Raw genomic sequence first — 18,598 nt, forward strand, 5'->3', positions numbered from 1 at the left:
GCTCTGTTCCCTCCCATCCTGTGACCACCACCCCCCATCCCACCCCCCAGGCATTCTCCTTGCCCCCAGGGCAATTCCCTTTTAGCAATTGGTGTTTTCTTTCCGGCTTCTCCCCTTATCTGGGGCTTGTTCTTAAACACAAGGCCCAGGCTGCTCCGGCCCAGGAACCTTAAGCTCCTCTACTCAACCTCTCTCCTGGTCTCAGCTGTTTCTTCCCTGGCGCTTCCTGGTCCCCAGGCCTCTTTTCCTCTCCAGAACACATTCCCGTCCCAGCCCAGGGTGGCAGCTGTCAGGAAAGATGAGACGGAGTATGCAGCCACAGCCAGACCAGGTTTATTCGGAAGAATAATTCTTCATTCTGGGAGAGGGCTTCCTCCTCTCTTTGTGTCTCCTCTGGCACTGCCAGCCTCAGCCCAGCCACAGCAATACCTCAGTAAACAGCCCTTTCCCCTAAATCCCCCAGACTGAGCCGACTGATGGGCGCGGAGGCCTTACCACCCAGACTGTCAGGCCCAGACACACGGGGTACACCTGCCAAGCCAGAGGCCTCCTTACCACCTCCGCTCACATTTGGCTTTCAAGGTATTAATATGGACTGGAGGTCAGCACACTGGTTGCTGTGACAAGCCACCTGGTGTACACAGATGCACTCATTTGTATTCTGAAGCAAAATCTCCCGTAGCTTGCTAGGGAGCAGCCTTTCTGGGCCGGAGGGGAGGGCCAACCCTTCACCGATGCGTTAAGTTGATCAGGTTGCTCATTCCCCTCTAGGACTTTTCTGTCTTCTAGCGTTTTGCTGTCTTCCTGCTTTGGAAAATTGGCAGCCATGAAGCCGTCCACTTCCTCGTGCATCCCCTCGGGCCGGAGAATCAAGTGGAGCGGGGTTGGCTTGATTTTGGCAGAGTGCTGGGCAGGGGCTCGTTCTCCAGCAGTGCTCCGGACTGCCTGACAAAGGAGGCCTTCCACAACCGAGACGCGGCTCCAAAGACAGAAAAGGCTGCCGATGAGCAGGGATTTCCAGTAAGTTGCTGGGTACTGGCCCCAGCTGTGATGGGAGGGAGGAAGCAGACGTCCTCTGGGTGGCCGTCGGCGTGGGCAACGGGAGTGTGGGAAGATTCCTTGCCCAAGGACCAGGCTTGGGTCACTTCAGTGAGAAAGTCAGCATTTTTATATTCTACCTGGGAAAGTGCAGGAAGCTCCACGGGACACCAAGGGCTGCGAGGATGATGTCTGGAGGGACCACCTGGAAAGAACGCCAGAGACCAGGGAATGCCAAAAAAAAAAAAAAAAAAAAAAAAAAAAAAAACCCAAAACAAAACTCTCAAAAGCACCCAAGGAGGAACGAACTTGCTTCCAGGAGAGGGTGCACCCATGTCCCTGGAGCCCACTTGCTCCATGTACAGGCCAGGCTGGCAACTGTGCTGGACGGTGGCAGCTGCTGTGGGCTCTGTGCTGCTGCAGGACCCCGGGCCCAGCAGGTGAAGGGCTTTTGCTTCCACCTGCCCCCAGGAGCCGCGGGTCCCTGCTCAAACCATGGCAGTACCACATGGACTGTTCAAGAGCGGGGATGTGAACTTGTCCAAGGAGCGTAGTGAGCCTGGATGGCAGGGCTGGTGCCCGTCTCAGATTTTGGGAAGGATCGCCTGGCCTGGATGTCCTTGTCTCTTCAGCACAGGCTCTGCAGGTCTGACAACTGGATGGTTCCGGTTCACCAGCAGCGGGGTTTTGCCTCAGCGAACAGAAAGGGTGCAAGGTGGCAAAAGGGCACCTGGAGGCAAGTGGTGCTGGTCAGTTCAGTGAGGAAGGAACGGGAGACCCCGGGCTAGGACAGCTCGCCCCGGGGGTGTTGGGATTCTGAAGCGGCAGGAACCAGGGGAGATAGACAGCAAGCTTCCCGGCGAGCTCCGGGAGGAAGTCCGATCTGGAGTTGGGCTGCTGAGGTGTTGTGGATGGGGGAGAGAGCGGTTGTCGAGCTGATGAAGAACAGAGACGGTGTGGTGGTACACCCCTTGTCCCGAGTGACAGGAGAGGGTCAGGCCGGAGCAACAGCCTCCAGAGAGCGAGGAGGGTGAGCAGGGGCTGAGTGCAGTCAGCTCTAGGGAGGGCCATGGGGGTGAAGCCGCCAGGAAGCTCAGCTCCAAGGGAGGAGAAATGGATTAGCAGGAGAGTCGGGTGACTGCAATGCTGCAGGGTAACAGCCCAGCTCGCTCTCTCTCTCTCTCTCTCTCTCACACACACACACACACACACACGCTGAGGCTGGCGTGAGTGGCCACAGCCCTGCCAATGCTACCCCTTCGCAAGGACCCTCGCCTGCCTGCAGGAACTCACTCCCCCACCCCCTCACTTTCCAAATACTCTCCCAGCACCCAGGGCCATGGCGTGCTTTGCTGGATGCCTGCAGGGGCCAGCCCTACCCTCGAAAAGCCTCCAGATCAGCCGAAGAAAGAGGGCTTTGTCGGGAGTCCCCTGAGTCACGCAAAATAAGGCGTGAACACCCAGATGTTCACACCTAAGGGGCGGTAAAGGGCAGGGGAAGACTTCCTGGTTCCGGCAGCTTCGAGCTCAGCCGAGGAGCGCGGGGAGGGAGGTGTCCGGGCTGAGACTGGCAATGGGACAGTCTGTGGTTAACAGGTCCTGCTGCTGGGACCCACAGCCATGGAAGGCTACTGCCCTCCCTGACTTGTGTGAATCACACATACAAGTGCAAACAAACTGCAGTGAGCACGTGTGAGCGGCTCTTTTCCCACAGAGAGCAGTTTGGACAGGTTTAACAAAGTCACACTGCCCTCAGCAATTTGAGACAGAGTCGTATTCAGCGTCCCGGTCTGATAGATTGCTCTGTACAGGCAGAAAATGTCAGATGAGAAAATGATTTATCTGTGGGAAGCTCTCGCCTTGCATATTTTACAGGTCCTGTAGTCTGGATTTACCAGCGCTATGGACTCGTCAGTGTTTCGGTGCCGCACCCAGAAGCGACAGGCGTGCCCTCAGTGTCCCCGTTCTCTTCCAGCTGACTTATTTGTCCTCCCCAGCAAGCCTCGCAGGGGCTACTCCAAGGCCTGGAACACAAAGTCTCTTCCTTCTTCATCCCCAGCCCTCCATCAGGGCACAGTTCAGCACTATCAGCCATGCAGGGAGGGAACAGCAGGAGATCCTGGGAAGAGAGCAGCGGAGTGGCAGAGAACCAGGGAAGGCAAGGGGCTGGGTCTGCAGCGTAGCATGCTGCCAGTGCAAGCACCAGCGAGACCTGAAGGGCGGTCACAGGAGCTGGGGAGAGACGCTCTGGAGGCCGGGGGGTGGGGCGTGGAAGCCAGATTGCCATCGGGCCAGGTGAGAGCAAGTGCAGACAATTCTTCCAAGATTGGCTGAGAAAGAGCCAGGAGAGATGGGGCAATGACAGAGAGGGTGTTTCTATGATGGGTGAGGTTGGAGCTTGACAAAAAGCCCACTTTTTGTTTAAAAAAGCTCCTTGGTTATAGCTAAAGTCAAGGGGATGTCAATTCAGTCTGGGAGCTGGGGGTGGCTGGAGCAGGTCTCTGCCTCTGACAAGATGATTGATAGCCCGGGGTCTCACACACACGCAGACACACACACACACACACACTGCAGCACCAGTGGGTCTCAAAGTCCCACCCCAAGGGAGTCTGGGCCAAAATTAGCCCCTGGACTATTTAGAAGCCCTATAGGCTGAGGGCAAAACAAAAAGTAAATAAATACATTAGAGAAAGGAGAAGGTAACTCAGAAATATATTCACATAAGTGGAGATGGTTTTTAGAAATCTACAAACATCTGAAAGTGAACAATGCTGGATTCATGGACACCTAGTGGTAGCAGTGGGCTGGATGTGACGATCCCACACATGGAGAGACCCACGCGAGTCCCAGTGCACCTGACTGCTAAGGACAGCTTTAGCACTTCATAAGCACTGGGGAGAAACAACAACTGGCATTTGCCGGTGACACATGAAGGAGGTTAAAACTTGGAAAGAGTGGGCATGTTTTGTACAATACAAACTACCGGGAAGTATTTCAGGATGGTTAACATCTTCATTAAAATGTGATACAATGCCACCATGCTGCCAAAAAAAAAAAAAAAAGCTAAAATGAAAATTGAATATAATGATTTTAACTGCTAAACTAAAGTTTAATTGCATTTTAAAAGGGCAGCAGACTTCTGTTCTTAGCCAAGGCACAGTAACAGAGACCACATTTTCCCTCTCATCTGGAATAACCAAATAAAGAAAATAGGACAAAATATATGAAACCATGATTTTCAAGATACTGGACATCAGGCAACAAAGGACAGTGACATTCAGGATAACAGACGCAAATGATTTCCCCAGTTTATTGCTCAAGAGTTTTCAAGCAAGCATTCAGAGAAGAGGACCGAAGCAAAGCAAGACCCAATTACATGCTGCCTACAAGAGACTCGTTTCAAATATGAAGCCAGAATGAAAATCGGTGTTTGCCTGGGGCCATGGGAAGGGGCTAGAAAGTGACTGGTTACCAGGTACAGTTTTCTTCCGGGCTGATGAAAATATTTTGGAACTAAATAGAGGTAATGATTGCACAACACTGTGAGAGTATTAAATGCCACTCAGTTGTGCACTGTAATGGCTATGTTTTTGTTAAGTGGATTTCACCTGAAAAAAAGGAAACTAACCAGACATACATGAGAACGAAGCCACATAAACTACAACCAACAGAAACCAACAGCCTCACAGGGGACCTGGAGAAGAAAGTTAGAAGACTCCGACCTTAAAATAATTATGCTTGTTGTGTTGCGAGATGAGATTGAGAGTTTGGCTGGGAAATTATATATACACACACACGCACACATGAAACCTAGAACTGTAAATACAGCTATCAAAATTAGCAACTTGGTGGATGGGTGTAACAACAGAATAGACAGCTGAAGAGAATTAACAAACTCCCATAGATCAGAGAATCAGAAGAGACTATCCAGACTATAGTGTTGAGAAGTGAAGAGAGAAGAGAACACGAAAGTGAAAGTAAGAGACAAAGAAGTTACAGAAAGGAGTTCCAGACAGAGAGGAGAGTGGAAGTGGGACAGAGGCAGTATGTGAAGAGTCAGTCACTGAGGATTCTGAAAAACCGATTAAAGATATTAAACCATACATTCATAGCTGACTTCTAGAAGAAATAATGGGATCTGGAAGACAATGGAATATCTTCAAAACATTAAAATATTTTTCAGGCAATGGATGGTATAGTTCCTAAGTGGGACTATTCACTCAGGCAGGAGAGATAATAAAAGGGTCGCTGGAGAAGAGTATTCATCGATCTGGCCCAGGCAGGTGGTCTGTTGGTAGAACTCCGACTGGGTCAGTTTGTTTGGGTGAAGCTGAACCCCACAACTAGAAGTGCAATAGAAACTGAGTTTGGAAAGATGGTGAATGATCTCCTTCTACAGGTGATAGGGAATTTTGAACCTTAAATGTCTTTTTTGTCTATTCTTGCCTTGTTTCTTGGCAGAATATCACTAGTAAAAGTCATTCTCACATTTTCCTGGTATAGTATAAATCATGCTGTCTCTTGCTACTTTACCTCAAGTGAAATGAAATTTAGATAAATGCCAGGCTCAGCCTGCACTGTGCTTTCATTCCCTTGAGAGCAAATATTATTAAATTTCCATTTTTGAGGAATCTAATTGCAATGTATCTCATTTCCTCTTTCATTTTCTCCTCTGCAGCCAGAATGCGACTTTAGATAAGGGAAGGAAAAGAAGCCGCCCTCCAAGTTGCTGACCTTTGGTTTATTTTCCCTCTAAGCACCATGCTTCTTCTAGTCAAAACCTTTCCCTTTCTGTCTCCACGAGGGCAGATAATCCTTTTAAAGCCACGCCATCTTCCCCAGGCCACACGAACGCCGCCGTGCTCTGGCTGTGTTTTGCTCGTCTCTGAGTGCCACTCCTGTTGGCCTGCACCTCTAGGGGCTGCTGTGCCTGGTGTGCGTCCTTGCATCATTCATGAATCTTAAAAATTCTGTGGTGCTCTTCAGTGTGTTTGAAGTTACATCAATAGCATTGTGCTTTTAGGATCTTGTCATTGGACGAATGAACTGAAACTCTAATTTTCCCAATCATTCCTTTCATTTGCATCTCTTGGCATTTCTGATTTTGAAATTATCTACTTCCTGAAAGATACCTCAACTCTGGTTTTCACTGATTTAAAATTTATGCTGTAAATTCAATTTAGTGGGCTGTTTCTCATTGCTGTAACACACTACTTTCCAAGCAGAGTATATACATAAAGGGGTTTCAGTGTCACAAATACATGAGGGGACTTCAAAAATTTCATAGAAAATGACATTTTTAAAAGAAGTTTATTTTGGTGCAAAAATTTGGAAACCTATGCATTGTTTTTTCATAATCTGCACTCTCCACAGAATTCTTGAAGACTTTTGTACTCCTCTGTACACACTGAATTGCACTAACATCAGGTTGATGACCAGACAGCTACAGCAGTCCTCAGCCCCACTAGCAAAGTTTCATGGTTACATTTCTTTCAAGTTCACCAACATCTGATATTACAACTTTTAATCAACCAGATGAGTAGAAAGCGCCTTACTACTGAAATTCAGCTTCTCTTCACATGCTTACTCTTTGGATTTGCCTTTGTTATGTTATTTGCCCATTTTTCTAAGAAGTTTCCCATCTTTTTTTTCTTGTTTTGCAAAATTTCCATGTATATTTCAGAGCACTGCTGCTCAGTATGTGGTATGGAAATGTTCTATCCTTGTGCTGTCCCATATGGTAGCCATGGGCCATCTGTGGCTACTGAGCACACTACAAATGTGCAACTGATGAACTGAATTTTTTAAATTGTACTTAATTTTAGTTTACTGTAACTAGCAATAGTTGACTAGCAGCTGCCAAGTTGAACAGTGCAAGATCCAGGTTTTAATACCTTGTCAGTTGGCTGGCGCCATGGCTTAACAGGCTAATCCTCTGCTTTGCGGCGCCGGCATACCAGGTTCTAGTCCCAGTCGGGGCACCAGATTCTATCCCGGTTGCCCGTCTTCCAGGCCAGCTCTGTGCTATGGCCCGAGAGTGCAGTGGAGGATGGCCCAAGTCCTTGGGCCCTGCACCCCATGGGAGACCAGGAGAAGCACCTGGCTCCTGGCTTCGGATCAGCGAGATGCGCCGGCCACAGCGGCCATTGGAGGGTGAACCAACGGCAAAAAGAAAAGATCTTTCTCTCTGTCTCTCTCTCTCTCTCTCTCTCACTATCCACTCTGCCTGTCCAAAAAAATAATAATAATAATACCTTGTCAGCTGTTAATACCTTGTCAGCTTTTGGCATTGCAAATGTCTTCTCTATCAATCCGCACACTGTGTGATAACTTGTCATTTGACTGATTGATATTCAATCTTTTGTTAAACATAAATCCTTAACTTTGAAGTGCTCAAATCCACACATCCTTTTCTTAATGGTTGGTTTTTGAATAGAGGAGTCTTCTCTAGGAAAGAATTCCCTATCAACTTCAATTTTACAAAAATATTCTCTGAAATTTCCTTCTATTACCTGTACGATTTTTTTACCTTTAATATTTATTCATTTAATATTTATTTCTTTAACCCAACTGGGGTGCTTATTGCATACTGAATAAGGTAAAGATTTTGCTTTATTTTTCTCCACAAAGCAGATCAGTTTTTTCAGCACAACTTATTAAACGATACTTGCTTTCCTTGGCAGGTGTTGGGAGCATTTTTCAAAAGATCATACATCAGGTCCTGATAATGAATGTTCTAGAAACATGTTCTAGTTCTGTGTTCTGTACTACAGGTCCATTTGCCTGCTCCTGTGCAACTATCCCCTGTTGGAAACCATGCCTTTGCGGTATGTCTACACAATTAATTGTAGGGCAATTTTCCCTTTGCTTTTCATCATCAGATTGACTTATCTGTTTGGGAACTTTTATTCTTCTATTAAATTTTAGAATAATGGAGACCAGTGCTGTGGCATAGTAGGTTAAGCCTCTGCCTACAGCGCCAGCATCCCACATGGGCGCTGGTTCGAGTCCTAGCTGCTCGACTTCATCCAGCTGATGGCCTGGGAAAGCAATGGAAGATGGCCGAAGTCCTTGGGCTCTTGCACCTATATGGGAAACCCAGAAGAAGCTCCTGGCTCCTGGCTTCAAATCGGCCCAGCTCCTGCTTTTGTGGCCATTTGGCGAGTGAACCAGAGGATGAAAGACCTCTCACTCTGTCTCTCCCTCTCTCTGTCAGTAACTATACCTCTCAAGTAAATAAATTAATCTTTAAAAAAATGTAAATTTTTAAAAAAATCTTGCTGAAACTTTAATAGCATTACATTTTTTTTTTTACTGTTTTTCCTTTTAATTTGATCCAGGGGGTGGGGGTCTGTGCCCCTGGGCCTGGGGGCCGCGGCTCCCCTAACTGCAGGAGTCCCCGCAGCTGCACACCCACAAGATCACCCGGGTACACAGGGACACAGAGTCTAGGCCGGGCCACTGGTGGGTGACCAGCCGGAGCCAAGGATGGTGTTGGCAGGGGGAGGGCACCGGCCTCAGTTTCCCTCAGCTCTTGGAGTAGTGCCGGAGCAGCGAGTCCCGGTAGAAGCGGAAGACGTGTTGCGAGGCAGTCTGGGCTGCAGCCAGGCACTGCTGAAGCTCAGCATCTGAGTAGAGCCCCTTGGTAGTAGACATCAACAGCTTCCGGTCCACACTGTCCAACGCAAAGGTCAGCACTGCGCGGGCCTCCTTGCAGGAAAGAAGCAGAGCCATCCGGCCTGGACAGCAGGTTCTGTTCACAAGCAAAGTGCCGGAGGCTGCAGCCAGGGCCCCGAGAGCGAGACTCTGTTCCAGTGTCAGCGTGGGCATTGGCGTCAGTAGCCACCACCTCCTCCATAGTCCCAGAGCTCAATAGCATTACATTTTTTAAAAAGATTTATTTTATTTATTTGAAAGAGAGAGTTAAAGAGAAAGGTAGAGACAGAGAGAGGAAGGTCTTCCATCTGGCAATGGCCAGAGCTGAGCTGATCTGAAGCCAGGAGCCAGGAGCTTCTTCCAGGTCTCTCATGTGGGTGCAGGGGACCAAGGACTCAGGCCATTCTCTGCTGCTTTCCCAGGCATATCAGCAGGGAGCTGGATGGGAAGTGGAGCAGCCGGGACTTGAACCGGTGCCCATAGGAGATACCAGTGCTGCAGGCTGCGGCTTTAACCTGCTGCACCACAGCACTGGCCCCAGCAATACATTTTGATTTATAGATCAATTAAGAAGAACCAATTTTGCATGAAGATTTTGTAATATCCCTATTATCCTTTTAAAAAATAAAAGGTCCAAGGACCTGCTGGTACAGATTTCAAGCCCTTAAATAGTACCCCTGCACCAACTACAGAACTCCCAAAGCCTACATTCCCTGCTTACACAGCCTACAGCTTCAATCACTGTACAACAAGGATACTGCAGCTACACCAGCAGCTTCCACAACAAGTAAGCCTGCTACACTTAGGATAACCAGTCCAACCAGTAAGCTGGTCTGTCCAGACAAGTATATATCACTGGAAGAGAGAAGGGCACAGGTACCTAAAAATGAACATAATCTTTCTCAATCAGGACAGGCTCCCATCAGGAATCCACAAGTTGGACCAACAGGAGGTATAACGCTACCACAGCCAGGCATTCCACAGCAACAAGGAAATGAGTCCACAGTGTCACCTCATGCTCAGTGTGATGGTCATCATTGAAGCACGCTAGGTTAATCTTCCTGGTGCTATGCCGCCGTATGGACAAGGACCACCAATGACACCCCCTTACCAAGGTGGGCCTCCTCAGCCTCCAATGGAAATGAGGCTTCCTGTAAAGTTACAAGGTGGCCATAACTGATCTTACTTTATCCAGCCTAACAGCTTTGGAAATTAAACTGCATCTCAACTTGTGCCATTTATATCACCAAGCTTCCATGAATAAAGTTTCACTTATTATTTCAAAGTCAGAATTACAGAGGAGACACACACACACACACACACGGAGAGAGAGAGAGAGAGAGAGAGATTGATTGAGACTGATTTTCTATCTGCTGGTTTACTCCCAAATGGCTGCAACAGCCAAGGCTGAGCCAGGCTGAAGCCAGGAGCCAGGAGCCTCATCCAGGTCTCCCACGGGGGTGCAGTCCAATGACTTGGGCCATCTTCTGCTGGTTTCCCAGGTGCATTAGCAGGGAGCTGGATAGGAAGTAGAGCAGCCGGGACCCGAACCAGTGCCCTTATGGGATGCTGGCACTGCAGGCGGTGGCTTTCCCCACTACACCACAGCACTGCCCCAATAAAGTTTCATTGTGACTTAAACATTATCTTCCTACACGCCAGGGACTATTGGACATTTATTTTACATGGGAAAAATTTAGAATAATAAAGCAGGAACTTTTCTGGAAGTTGCAATTTGTACTGTATGGTTTCTTTTTCATGTTTCATCTGGGTGTTTAGCAATGAGGTACAGTCAATTTGACCTATTAAATTGCGAAGCTGCTGGAAGTACATGAACACAGCATCCTAATGGCAGCAAGTTCTGTGAGCTGACTGCACTGTTTGTAAAGTTATTCCTTCCCAGCATTTCTTTCTTTCTTTTTTTTTTTTTTTCTTGACAGGCAGAGTGGATAGTGAGAGAGAGAGATAGAGAGAAAGGTCTTCCTTTTTGCCGTTGGTTCACCCTCCAATGGCCGCTGCGGTAGGCGCATCGTGCTGATCTGAAGCCAGGAGCCAGGTGCTTCTCCTGGTCTCCCATGGGGTGCAGGGCCCAAGCATTTGGGCCACCCTCACTGCCTTCCCGGGCCATAGCAGAGAGCTGGCCTGGAAGAGGGGCAACCGGGATAGAATCCGGCGCCCCAACCGGGACTAGAACCCGGTGTGCCGGCCCCGCAAGGCGGAGGATTAGCCTGTTAAGCCACGGCGCCAGCCCCTTCCCAGCACTTCTAACGCCGTTGGGCTTCATGTCCCTAACCTAGCTGGGGAAGGGCTCTGACTGTTCCCAAACAGGAAAGCCTGACAGAGAAAGTCTGACTGTGTAACCCTATCTAACGTGTTTAGAGTTTCTCCTGTTGCAGGGTTTAAGAGATCTGACCCACTGCGGTCATATGACTAATTTGAGACCTTTCTTTTCTAATGTAGGTTTTCGTGCTACTCATTTCTCATACAGCAGCAGCCCACAAATTCCGATATGTTGTGCTTTCATTTTCATTCCCTTCAAAATTCTGATTTTCTTTTGTATTTACTTTTGATTCAGTAGAATTGTGCTTTTAGTTTCAAAATATTGGGGGTTTTCTAGAGATCATTCTCTTATTCATTTATAATAAAATTTTACTTTGATCAGAGAATATCCTTGGTATGGTTTGAATCCTTTTAAATTTATTGTGACAGGCAGGCACTGTGTCGTAGCGATTTAAACTGCTGCTAGGGACGCCACATCGCATTCTGGAGGGCCAGTTCCAGTTCAGGCCACTCCGCTTCCAATCCAGCTTCCTCTTAATGCATCCTGGAAAGCAACAGAGGATGGCTCAAGTGCTTGGAACCCTGCACCCTCGTGGGAGACTTGGATGGAGTTTCAGGCTCTTGGCTTCTGCCTGGCCCAGCCTTGGCTGTGGCAGGCATTTGGAGAGTGAATTAGCAGATGGAAAAACTCTCTCTCCCTCTTTCAAGCAGATGAAAATAAATAAATACTTAAAAGAAATTAATTTATCATGACAGAGACTATGGTCTATTTTTGGTAAATCTCCCACATGCACTTGATAAGAATGTGTATTCTGCTGTTGTTGAACGAAAATTAGGTCAAGTTGGTAGACAGTGTTGTTCAAATCCTTGCTGATTTCCTAAACATTTGTTTCAACAACTATCTAAAGGGGATATTAAAATCTATGTACAAAATTGCTGATTTTTCTGTTTTCACTTTTAGTACTGTCAGTTTTGTATATTTTAAAGCTCTATTATTAGGGACATAAATATGTAGGATCATTATGTCCTTTTGATTAATGTATTCTGTGTTGTTATCCCTGGTAATGTTCTTTGCTCTGAAATCTACTTTGATGCTAAAATAGCAATCCTTTTCTTGATTAGTGTTAGCTGGTATCTTTCCATTGTTCTAATTCATATGTATCTTTATATTTAAGTTGCATTTCTTGTAGGCAGCATATAGTTGGGTCCTGCTTTTTTATTCATTCTGACAATCTGAGCATTGATACAGTTATGTTTATAACTGATCTGATCTGTTCTTTGTTCCTTCTTCCTCCATTGTAGTTATTTCTGATGATTTCATCTTACCTCATTTGTTGCCTTAATAGTTACAGAGAAGGAGAGGCAGGGAGAGAGAGAGAGGGAAAGAGAGAGAGAGAAAGAGAGAGAGAGAGAGAGAGAGAGAGAGAGAGAATCTTCCATCCCCTGGTTCACTCCCCCAATGGCTGCAATGGCCAGAAATGGGCTGATATGAAGCCAGGAGCCAGGAGCTTCTTCCAGGTCTCCCATGTGGGTGCAGGGGCCCAAGCACTTGGACCATCTTCCTCTGCTTTCCCAGACGCATTAGCAGGGAGCTGGATTGGAAGTGGAGCAGCTGGGATTCAAACCTGCGCCCATTTGGGATGCCGGCACCACAGGCAGCAGCTTTTACCTGCTACCTCACGGTGCCAGCCCCAGATACTGCTCTTTGTAACATTATTTTAGGGCTTGATTTAGGGTTATAATACATATTGTTAACATTATCAAGTGATTGTATTGTCTCATATGTATAACAAGAACCTTACAACAATGTGCTTCCATCCACCCACTCCGGGTCTTTGTGGTACCATTGTCACATAATTTACTTCTAAACCTCACAATATATGGTTCTTATTTTTGCCTTAAGCAGTTTATTACCTTGTAATCAGATTTCAAGAATTTTAAAAGTCTATATATTTCCCTGTAAAATTATTGTTTCTGGTGCTCTTCATTCTTCTGAGTAAATACAGTTTTCTCGGGTGTATCGTTGTTCTACTTGAAGGACTTCCTCAAACTTTCTTGTCGCATGAATCTGCTGGGGACGACTCTTACAGCTTTTGTTTATTGGAAAATGTATTTTGTCCTCCTTTTTTGAAATAATTTTTGGTGAGTAAATGATTTGAGGTTGACAGATTTGCTTCCCAGGACTTTAAAAAATTGCTATATTGTTTTTCAGCTTATATATTCTTTCTAATGAGAAATCCACTGTCATTTTTTGGTCTTCACATAATGTGTCCTTTCTTTCACCCTCTGGCTGCTTCTAAGATTTTCCCTCTATCACTGATTTTTTTTTTTTTTTTTTGACAGGCAGAGTGGACAGTGAGAGAGAGACAGAGAGAAAGGTCTTCCTTTTGCCGTTGGTTCACCCTCCAATGGCCGCCGCGGTAGCGCGCTGCGGCCGGCGCACCGCGCTGTTCCGATGGCAGGAGCCAGGTGCTTATCCTGGTCTCCCATGGGGTGCAGAGCCCAAACACTTGGGCCATCCTCCACTGCACTCCCTGGCCACAGCAGAGAGCTGGCCTGGAAGAGGGGCAACCGGGACAGGATCGGTGCCCCGATCGGGACTAGAACCCAGTGTGCCGGCGCCGCAAGGCGGAGGATTAGCCTGTTGAGCCACGGCGCCGGCTCTATCACTGATTTTGAGAAACTTGATTATGACGTGCCCTGGTGTGACTTCTTCACTTTGTGTTGTGTTTTATTGAGCTCCTTAGATCTGTGGGGCTATGCTTTTCATCAAATTTATAAAAAATGTGGCCAATTTTTAAAAGGTTTATTTATTTATGTATTTGAAAGGCAGAGTTACAGAGAGAGAATCTCCCATCCACTTGTTCACTCTCTAAACAGCTGGAACTAGGCCAGCCTGAAGCCAGGAGCCAGGAGCTTCTTCTGGGTCTCCCATGGGGGTGCAGCATCCCCCACTGCTTTCCCAAGAGCATTAGCAGGGAGCTGGATCAGAACTGGAGCAGCCAGGACTGAAACCATTGCCCATATGGGATGTTAGTGCTATAGGCCACAGCTTAACCCACTGCACCACAGCACTGTCCACTTGGCCATTATTTCTACACATTTTTTTTTTTTCCCTGACCACCAGCTGTAGTCTGTCTCTTTCAGAGACTTCAACTGCTTGGGGGTTTTGACCACTTAAAATTATCCCACGGTTCACCAAGGCTCACATTTTTAAATTCTTTATTCTTTCGGTGAATCTTGCATAGTTTCTATTGCTGTGTCCTCAGTTCATAAATGTTTTTCTTTAATTTGTAGTAGTTACTTAGGAGTTTACATTATACATCTTTAACTTATTACAAACTACCTTCAAGCAATGTTAAATGACTTCGCATGTAAGAACTTTATAGTACTTTACTTACAGTTTCCTGCCTCTAGCGTTTATCTCATCCATTTTATACATTTATAAACTCCATAATAAAATGTTAATACTTTTGTTAAGCAGTCGTTGAAGAGACTTATTTATTTATTTTTAAGATTTACAAATTTATTGAAAAGGCAGAATTCCAGAGAGAGGGAGAGACACAGCAAGCGATCTTCCATCCACTGGCTCACTCTCCAAATGGCCACAACAGCCAGGACTTGAACCAGCACCCATAAGGGCCCCTCTAGCACTCTCTCTATTCCTCTGCCAAAACCCAGATTTCCTTGACATCATTTTCTCTTTACCTGAAAGATGTTCTTTGTAGTTTGTATAGTGATGTGATTATAAAGAATTCCTTCAGCTTTCGCATGTCAAGAAAACCTTGACTTCTGCCTTCATTTTTGAAAGATATTTTCCATGGCTATAGAACTCAAGGTTGACAATTTTCCCTTCCAGTAACTGAAAGCTCTGCGTCCTCCAGCTTCTGTTGTTCCCAATAGGAAGTCTGTTGTTTGCACCTTTGCGTCTTTATGCATACTTTCCCCTGTGGCTGCATTTATGAATTTCTCAATTGGTTTTGAGTAATTTGATTATTATGTGCCTCGTTGTAATTTTCCTCATGTCTCTAATGCTTATGGTTCATTAAGTTCCTTGAATCTTTGCACAAAAAATTTGGGAAAATTTTAGCCATGATTTAGTAAAAAAAAAAAAATAATAATAATAACCTCACAGTCTCCTCTCTTCCTTCAGCCTCCATGTCTCCAGATGGCAGGCAGGGTGCCTGAGTGGCCTCCCAGGACACTGAGGCTTTTTCTTTCCTTTTCTTCTGCCGGTGATCTGCCGTTAATTAACCAGTCTAATCTACCATTCATACACTGAATTCATACGAATTCAGTGTGGTTTTCATTTCTGGAAGTCGGATTTATGTCTTTTTTTTTTTTTTTTAAATCTCACATGCCTTTATTTAACTTTTTGGAAAATAAACAATACTGGTTTAATAATTGTCTTAATGTTTGTGTCTGCTTCGCCTTGGTCAGTTTCTTTTGGTTCATTATTCTTCTCATCGTGAATTATATTTTCCAGCTTCATTTCATTGTCTGGTGACTTTTGTTTTGATGCCAGATAATGTGAATTTTCCTTGTTGGTGGCTCGATACTGTTTCATTCTGTGGATATTCTTGAGGTTTGTCCTGGAAGTCTCTTGGAAACAGTCTGATCCTTTCAGGTCTTCCATCTATGATTCTAGTGAGGCCAGCGTACTGCTTAGTCTAGGGCTAATTATTTCCCAGTATGGATGCAAAACTTTCCCGAGAATTCTGCTCCATGCTCTGTAAATGGTGAGTTTTTCCAGTCTGGCTGGTGGGAGCAGGCACCGTTCCCGGCTAGGTGTCAGTGCCAGGCATGATTCTCTAAACCATTCCGATAGTTTTTGGCCATGACCGTTTGCAAATGCCTGGGATTCTGCCTTTGTCTGAGGAATGGCAAGCTGCTTGGTCCTCCTAGGACTCTGTCCTGACTCCTTGACACAGGGCGACTGCTGGAGTCCACCTAGGTTCCCTCTCCCAGCACTGCAGCCCGGGAACCCTCTTAAGGCAGTGAGCTGGGGCAATCCTAGGGGCCCCTTCATTTGCGTCCCATCTCTTGTGATTAATCTTTATGGGTGCCTGATATCCAGTGTTTCATATATTTTATCTCAGTTTGTGACGGGATAAATCTAGTTTCTGTCACCCCAACCTGATTGGAAGTAAATGTTTCTTACTTTATTTTCTTGAGATTTTAAATAATCTCCATAAATATCTTGTATATCCTTGATCAGTCAGTCTTTGGATAGTTCCCTTCCCTTTGTTTTCTCTGTTCCCTGGACCAATCCCTTCATTCTCTCTTCTTTTTTTCTCCTGTTTTCTATTTATGGCTCTATGTTCTCAAAGACTTCTTCAATTTTATCTTTTAAATCTCCTGTTAGATGTTTAGTGTCTGCCATTTTATTTTTAATTTCCAAAAGAGCTCTCTTTTTTATTCCATGCTTCTTTTTATATCACACTCCCATTCTTATTTAATGGGTTACTATCTCATTTGGTGAGAATATATATATATATATATATATATATATATATATATATATATATTTGACAGGCAGAGTTAGACAGTGAGAGAGAGAGACAGAGAGAAAGGTCTTCTTTCCGTTGGTTCACCCCCCAAATGGCCACTACTGCTGGCACGCTGAGCCGATCCAAAGACTGGAGCCAGGTGCTTCTCCTGGTCTCCCATGCGGGTGCAGGGCCCAAGGACCTGGGCCATCCTCCACTGCACTCCTGGGCCACAGCAGAGAGCTGGACTGGAAGAGGAGCAACCGGGACAGAATCCGGCGCCCCAGCCAGGACTAGAACCCGGGGTGCCAGTGCCACAGGCGGAGGATTAGCCTAGTGAGCCGCGGCGCAGGCCATGGTGAGAATATTAATTATACTTTTAAAGACTTTTTTCTGCTTTCCACATTACCTTAGTTTCCAAATTTTTTCTTTTCTAATTGTTTATTTGATTTCTATATCTCATGTTAAAAGTTATATTCTGTTGTAATGTGATCCATTGTTTCACATTCATACTTAACAGCAGACATTTAAAAACAAATTGGAGGGGGTAGGTGCCGCGGCTCACTTGGCTAATCCTCCACCTGAGGCGCTGGCATCCCATATGAACCCCGGGTTCTAGTCCCGATTGCTCCTCTTCCAGTCCAGCTCTCTGCTGTGGCCTGGGAAGGCAGTAGAGGATGGCCCAAGTACTTGGGCCCCTGTACCCGCATAGGAGACCAGGAGGAAGCACCTGGCTCCTGGCTTCGGATCAGCACAGCGCTGGCCATGGCGGCCATTTGGGGAGTGAACCAACAGAAGGAAGACCTTTCTCTCTATCTCTCTCTCTCACTGTCTATAACTCTGTCAAATTTAAAAAAAAAAAAAAAAGACACAAAAGAAGCCCACATGAATTGGGTTTAAAAAAAAAAAAAAAAAAAAACAAGGCCAACACCGCGGCTCACTAGGCTAATCCACCACCTGCGGCGCCAGCACACCAGGTTCTAGTCCCAGTCGGGGCGCCGGATTCTGTCCCGGTTGCTCCTCTTCCAGTCCAGCTCTCTGCTGTAGCCCAGGAGTGCAGTGGAAGATGGCCCAAGTGCTTGGGCCCTGCACCGACATGGGAGACCAGGAGGAAGCACCTGGCTCCTGCCTTTGGATCAGCGCTGTGCGCTGGTTGCAGCGTGCCGGCCGCAGCGGCCATTGTGGGGTGAACCAACGGCAAAGGAAGACCTTTCTCTCTGTCTCTCTCTCTCACTGTTCACTCTGCCTGTCAAAAAAAAAAAATTGGAAGCACTTGCCTATTTATACAACAATAAACTTTGTATTTACAAACAGTAAACTGTCAAATTGTGAACTCACCTTTATAGCCCTTATTCCAGAGTGCCTTCTACTTATTTCTCTTCTTGCTAGAATTCTTTCTCCAAGAGTGTTATACAAAAAGGTGTTTTCTGTTTTTTGGGGTTTTTTTGGTATAGTAAGACTATGAGGCTTTATATCTAAAGATATCCTTTTATCACTCTCAAATTAAATGCTAATTTTCTAGTCCAATTCTCTCTCTCTCTCTTTAGAAACACTTTTTTTTGTTTTTTTTTCATTTATTTTTAATTTGTATGTGTCTCATAAATATACCATAATGTACATAGCAATTCTTCTCACTGTGCCTGCCCTCCCACCCCTTCTCCCCTCACTCCTGCTCTCTCTCTTGTTTTATCGGAGAAAGAAAAATAAAAAGAAAGAACGAATGGAATAAAAAAAAAACTAAGAGAATTGTTGCTCAACTGTCTATACAAAGGCTGATCTGTTATTGCTTCTAAAGGTGATTTAGCTTCTTTTTTTTCTCCTTCCTCTTTTCCCTTCCCTCCTCTTCCTTCTTTCCTTTTAGAAACTTAATTGTCTTTAAAGAAGAACCAAAAGATGGTACTTCTTTTGTGAGCTCTTGGACATAACTATAACTTATGAGACATAGTAATATCCTCCTTTTAATATATTAAAAGGAAGTGATTCTTGAGAACAGGTTTTACTATTTTCATGGTACAATTCTCTGGGGACAGAGGTCCTGCATGGGAAGTTAGTGCACAATGACTCTTGTTGTTTATTTAACAAATAAAGGTCTTACGTGTGGCATCAGTAATCACCCAAGATTCCTGACATGAGCT

The 18,598-nt window shown here is 45.7% G+C and overlaps 1 protein-coding gene across 1 annotated transcript in view; it reads right to left on the reverse strand.

Moving 5' to 3' along the window:
* Window positions 1-1,687: 1,687 nt before the first annotated feature.
* Window positions 1,688-18,598, reverse strand: part of INO80C (INO80 complex subunit C) — a 100,149-nt gene continuing 83,238 nt past the window's right edge. The window contains exon 6 of the mRNA XM_062201554.1: window positions 1,688-1,768. Coding sequence (XP_062057538.1) covers window positions 1,709-1,768 — 60 coding nt within the window. The 3' untranslated portion in view covers window positions 1,688-1,708. The remainder of the gene's footprint in view (window positions 1,769-18,598) is intronic.

The sequence above is a fragment of the Lepus europaeus genome, chromosome 9 (assembly GCF_033115175.1).
Source record: "Lepus europaeus isolate LE1 chromosome 9, mLepTim1.pri, whole genome shotgun sequence".
Classification (NCBI taxonomy): domain Eukaryota; kingdom Metazoa; phylum Chordata; class Mammalia; order Lagomorpha; family Leporidae; genus Lepus; species Lepus europaeus.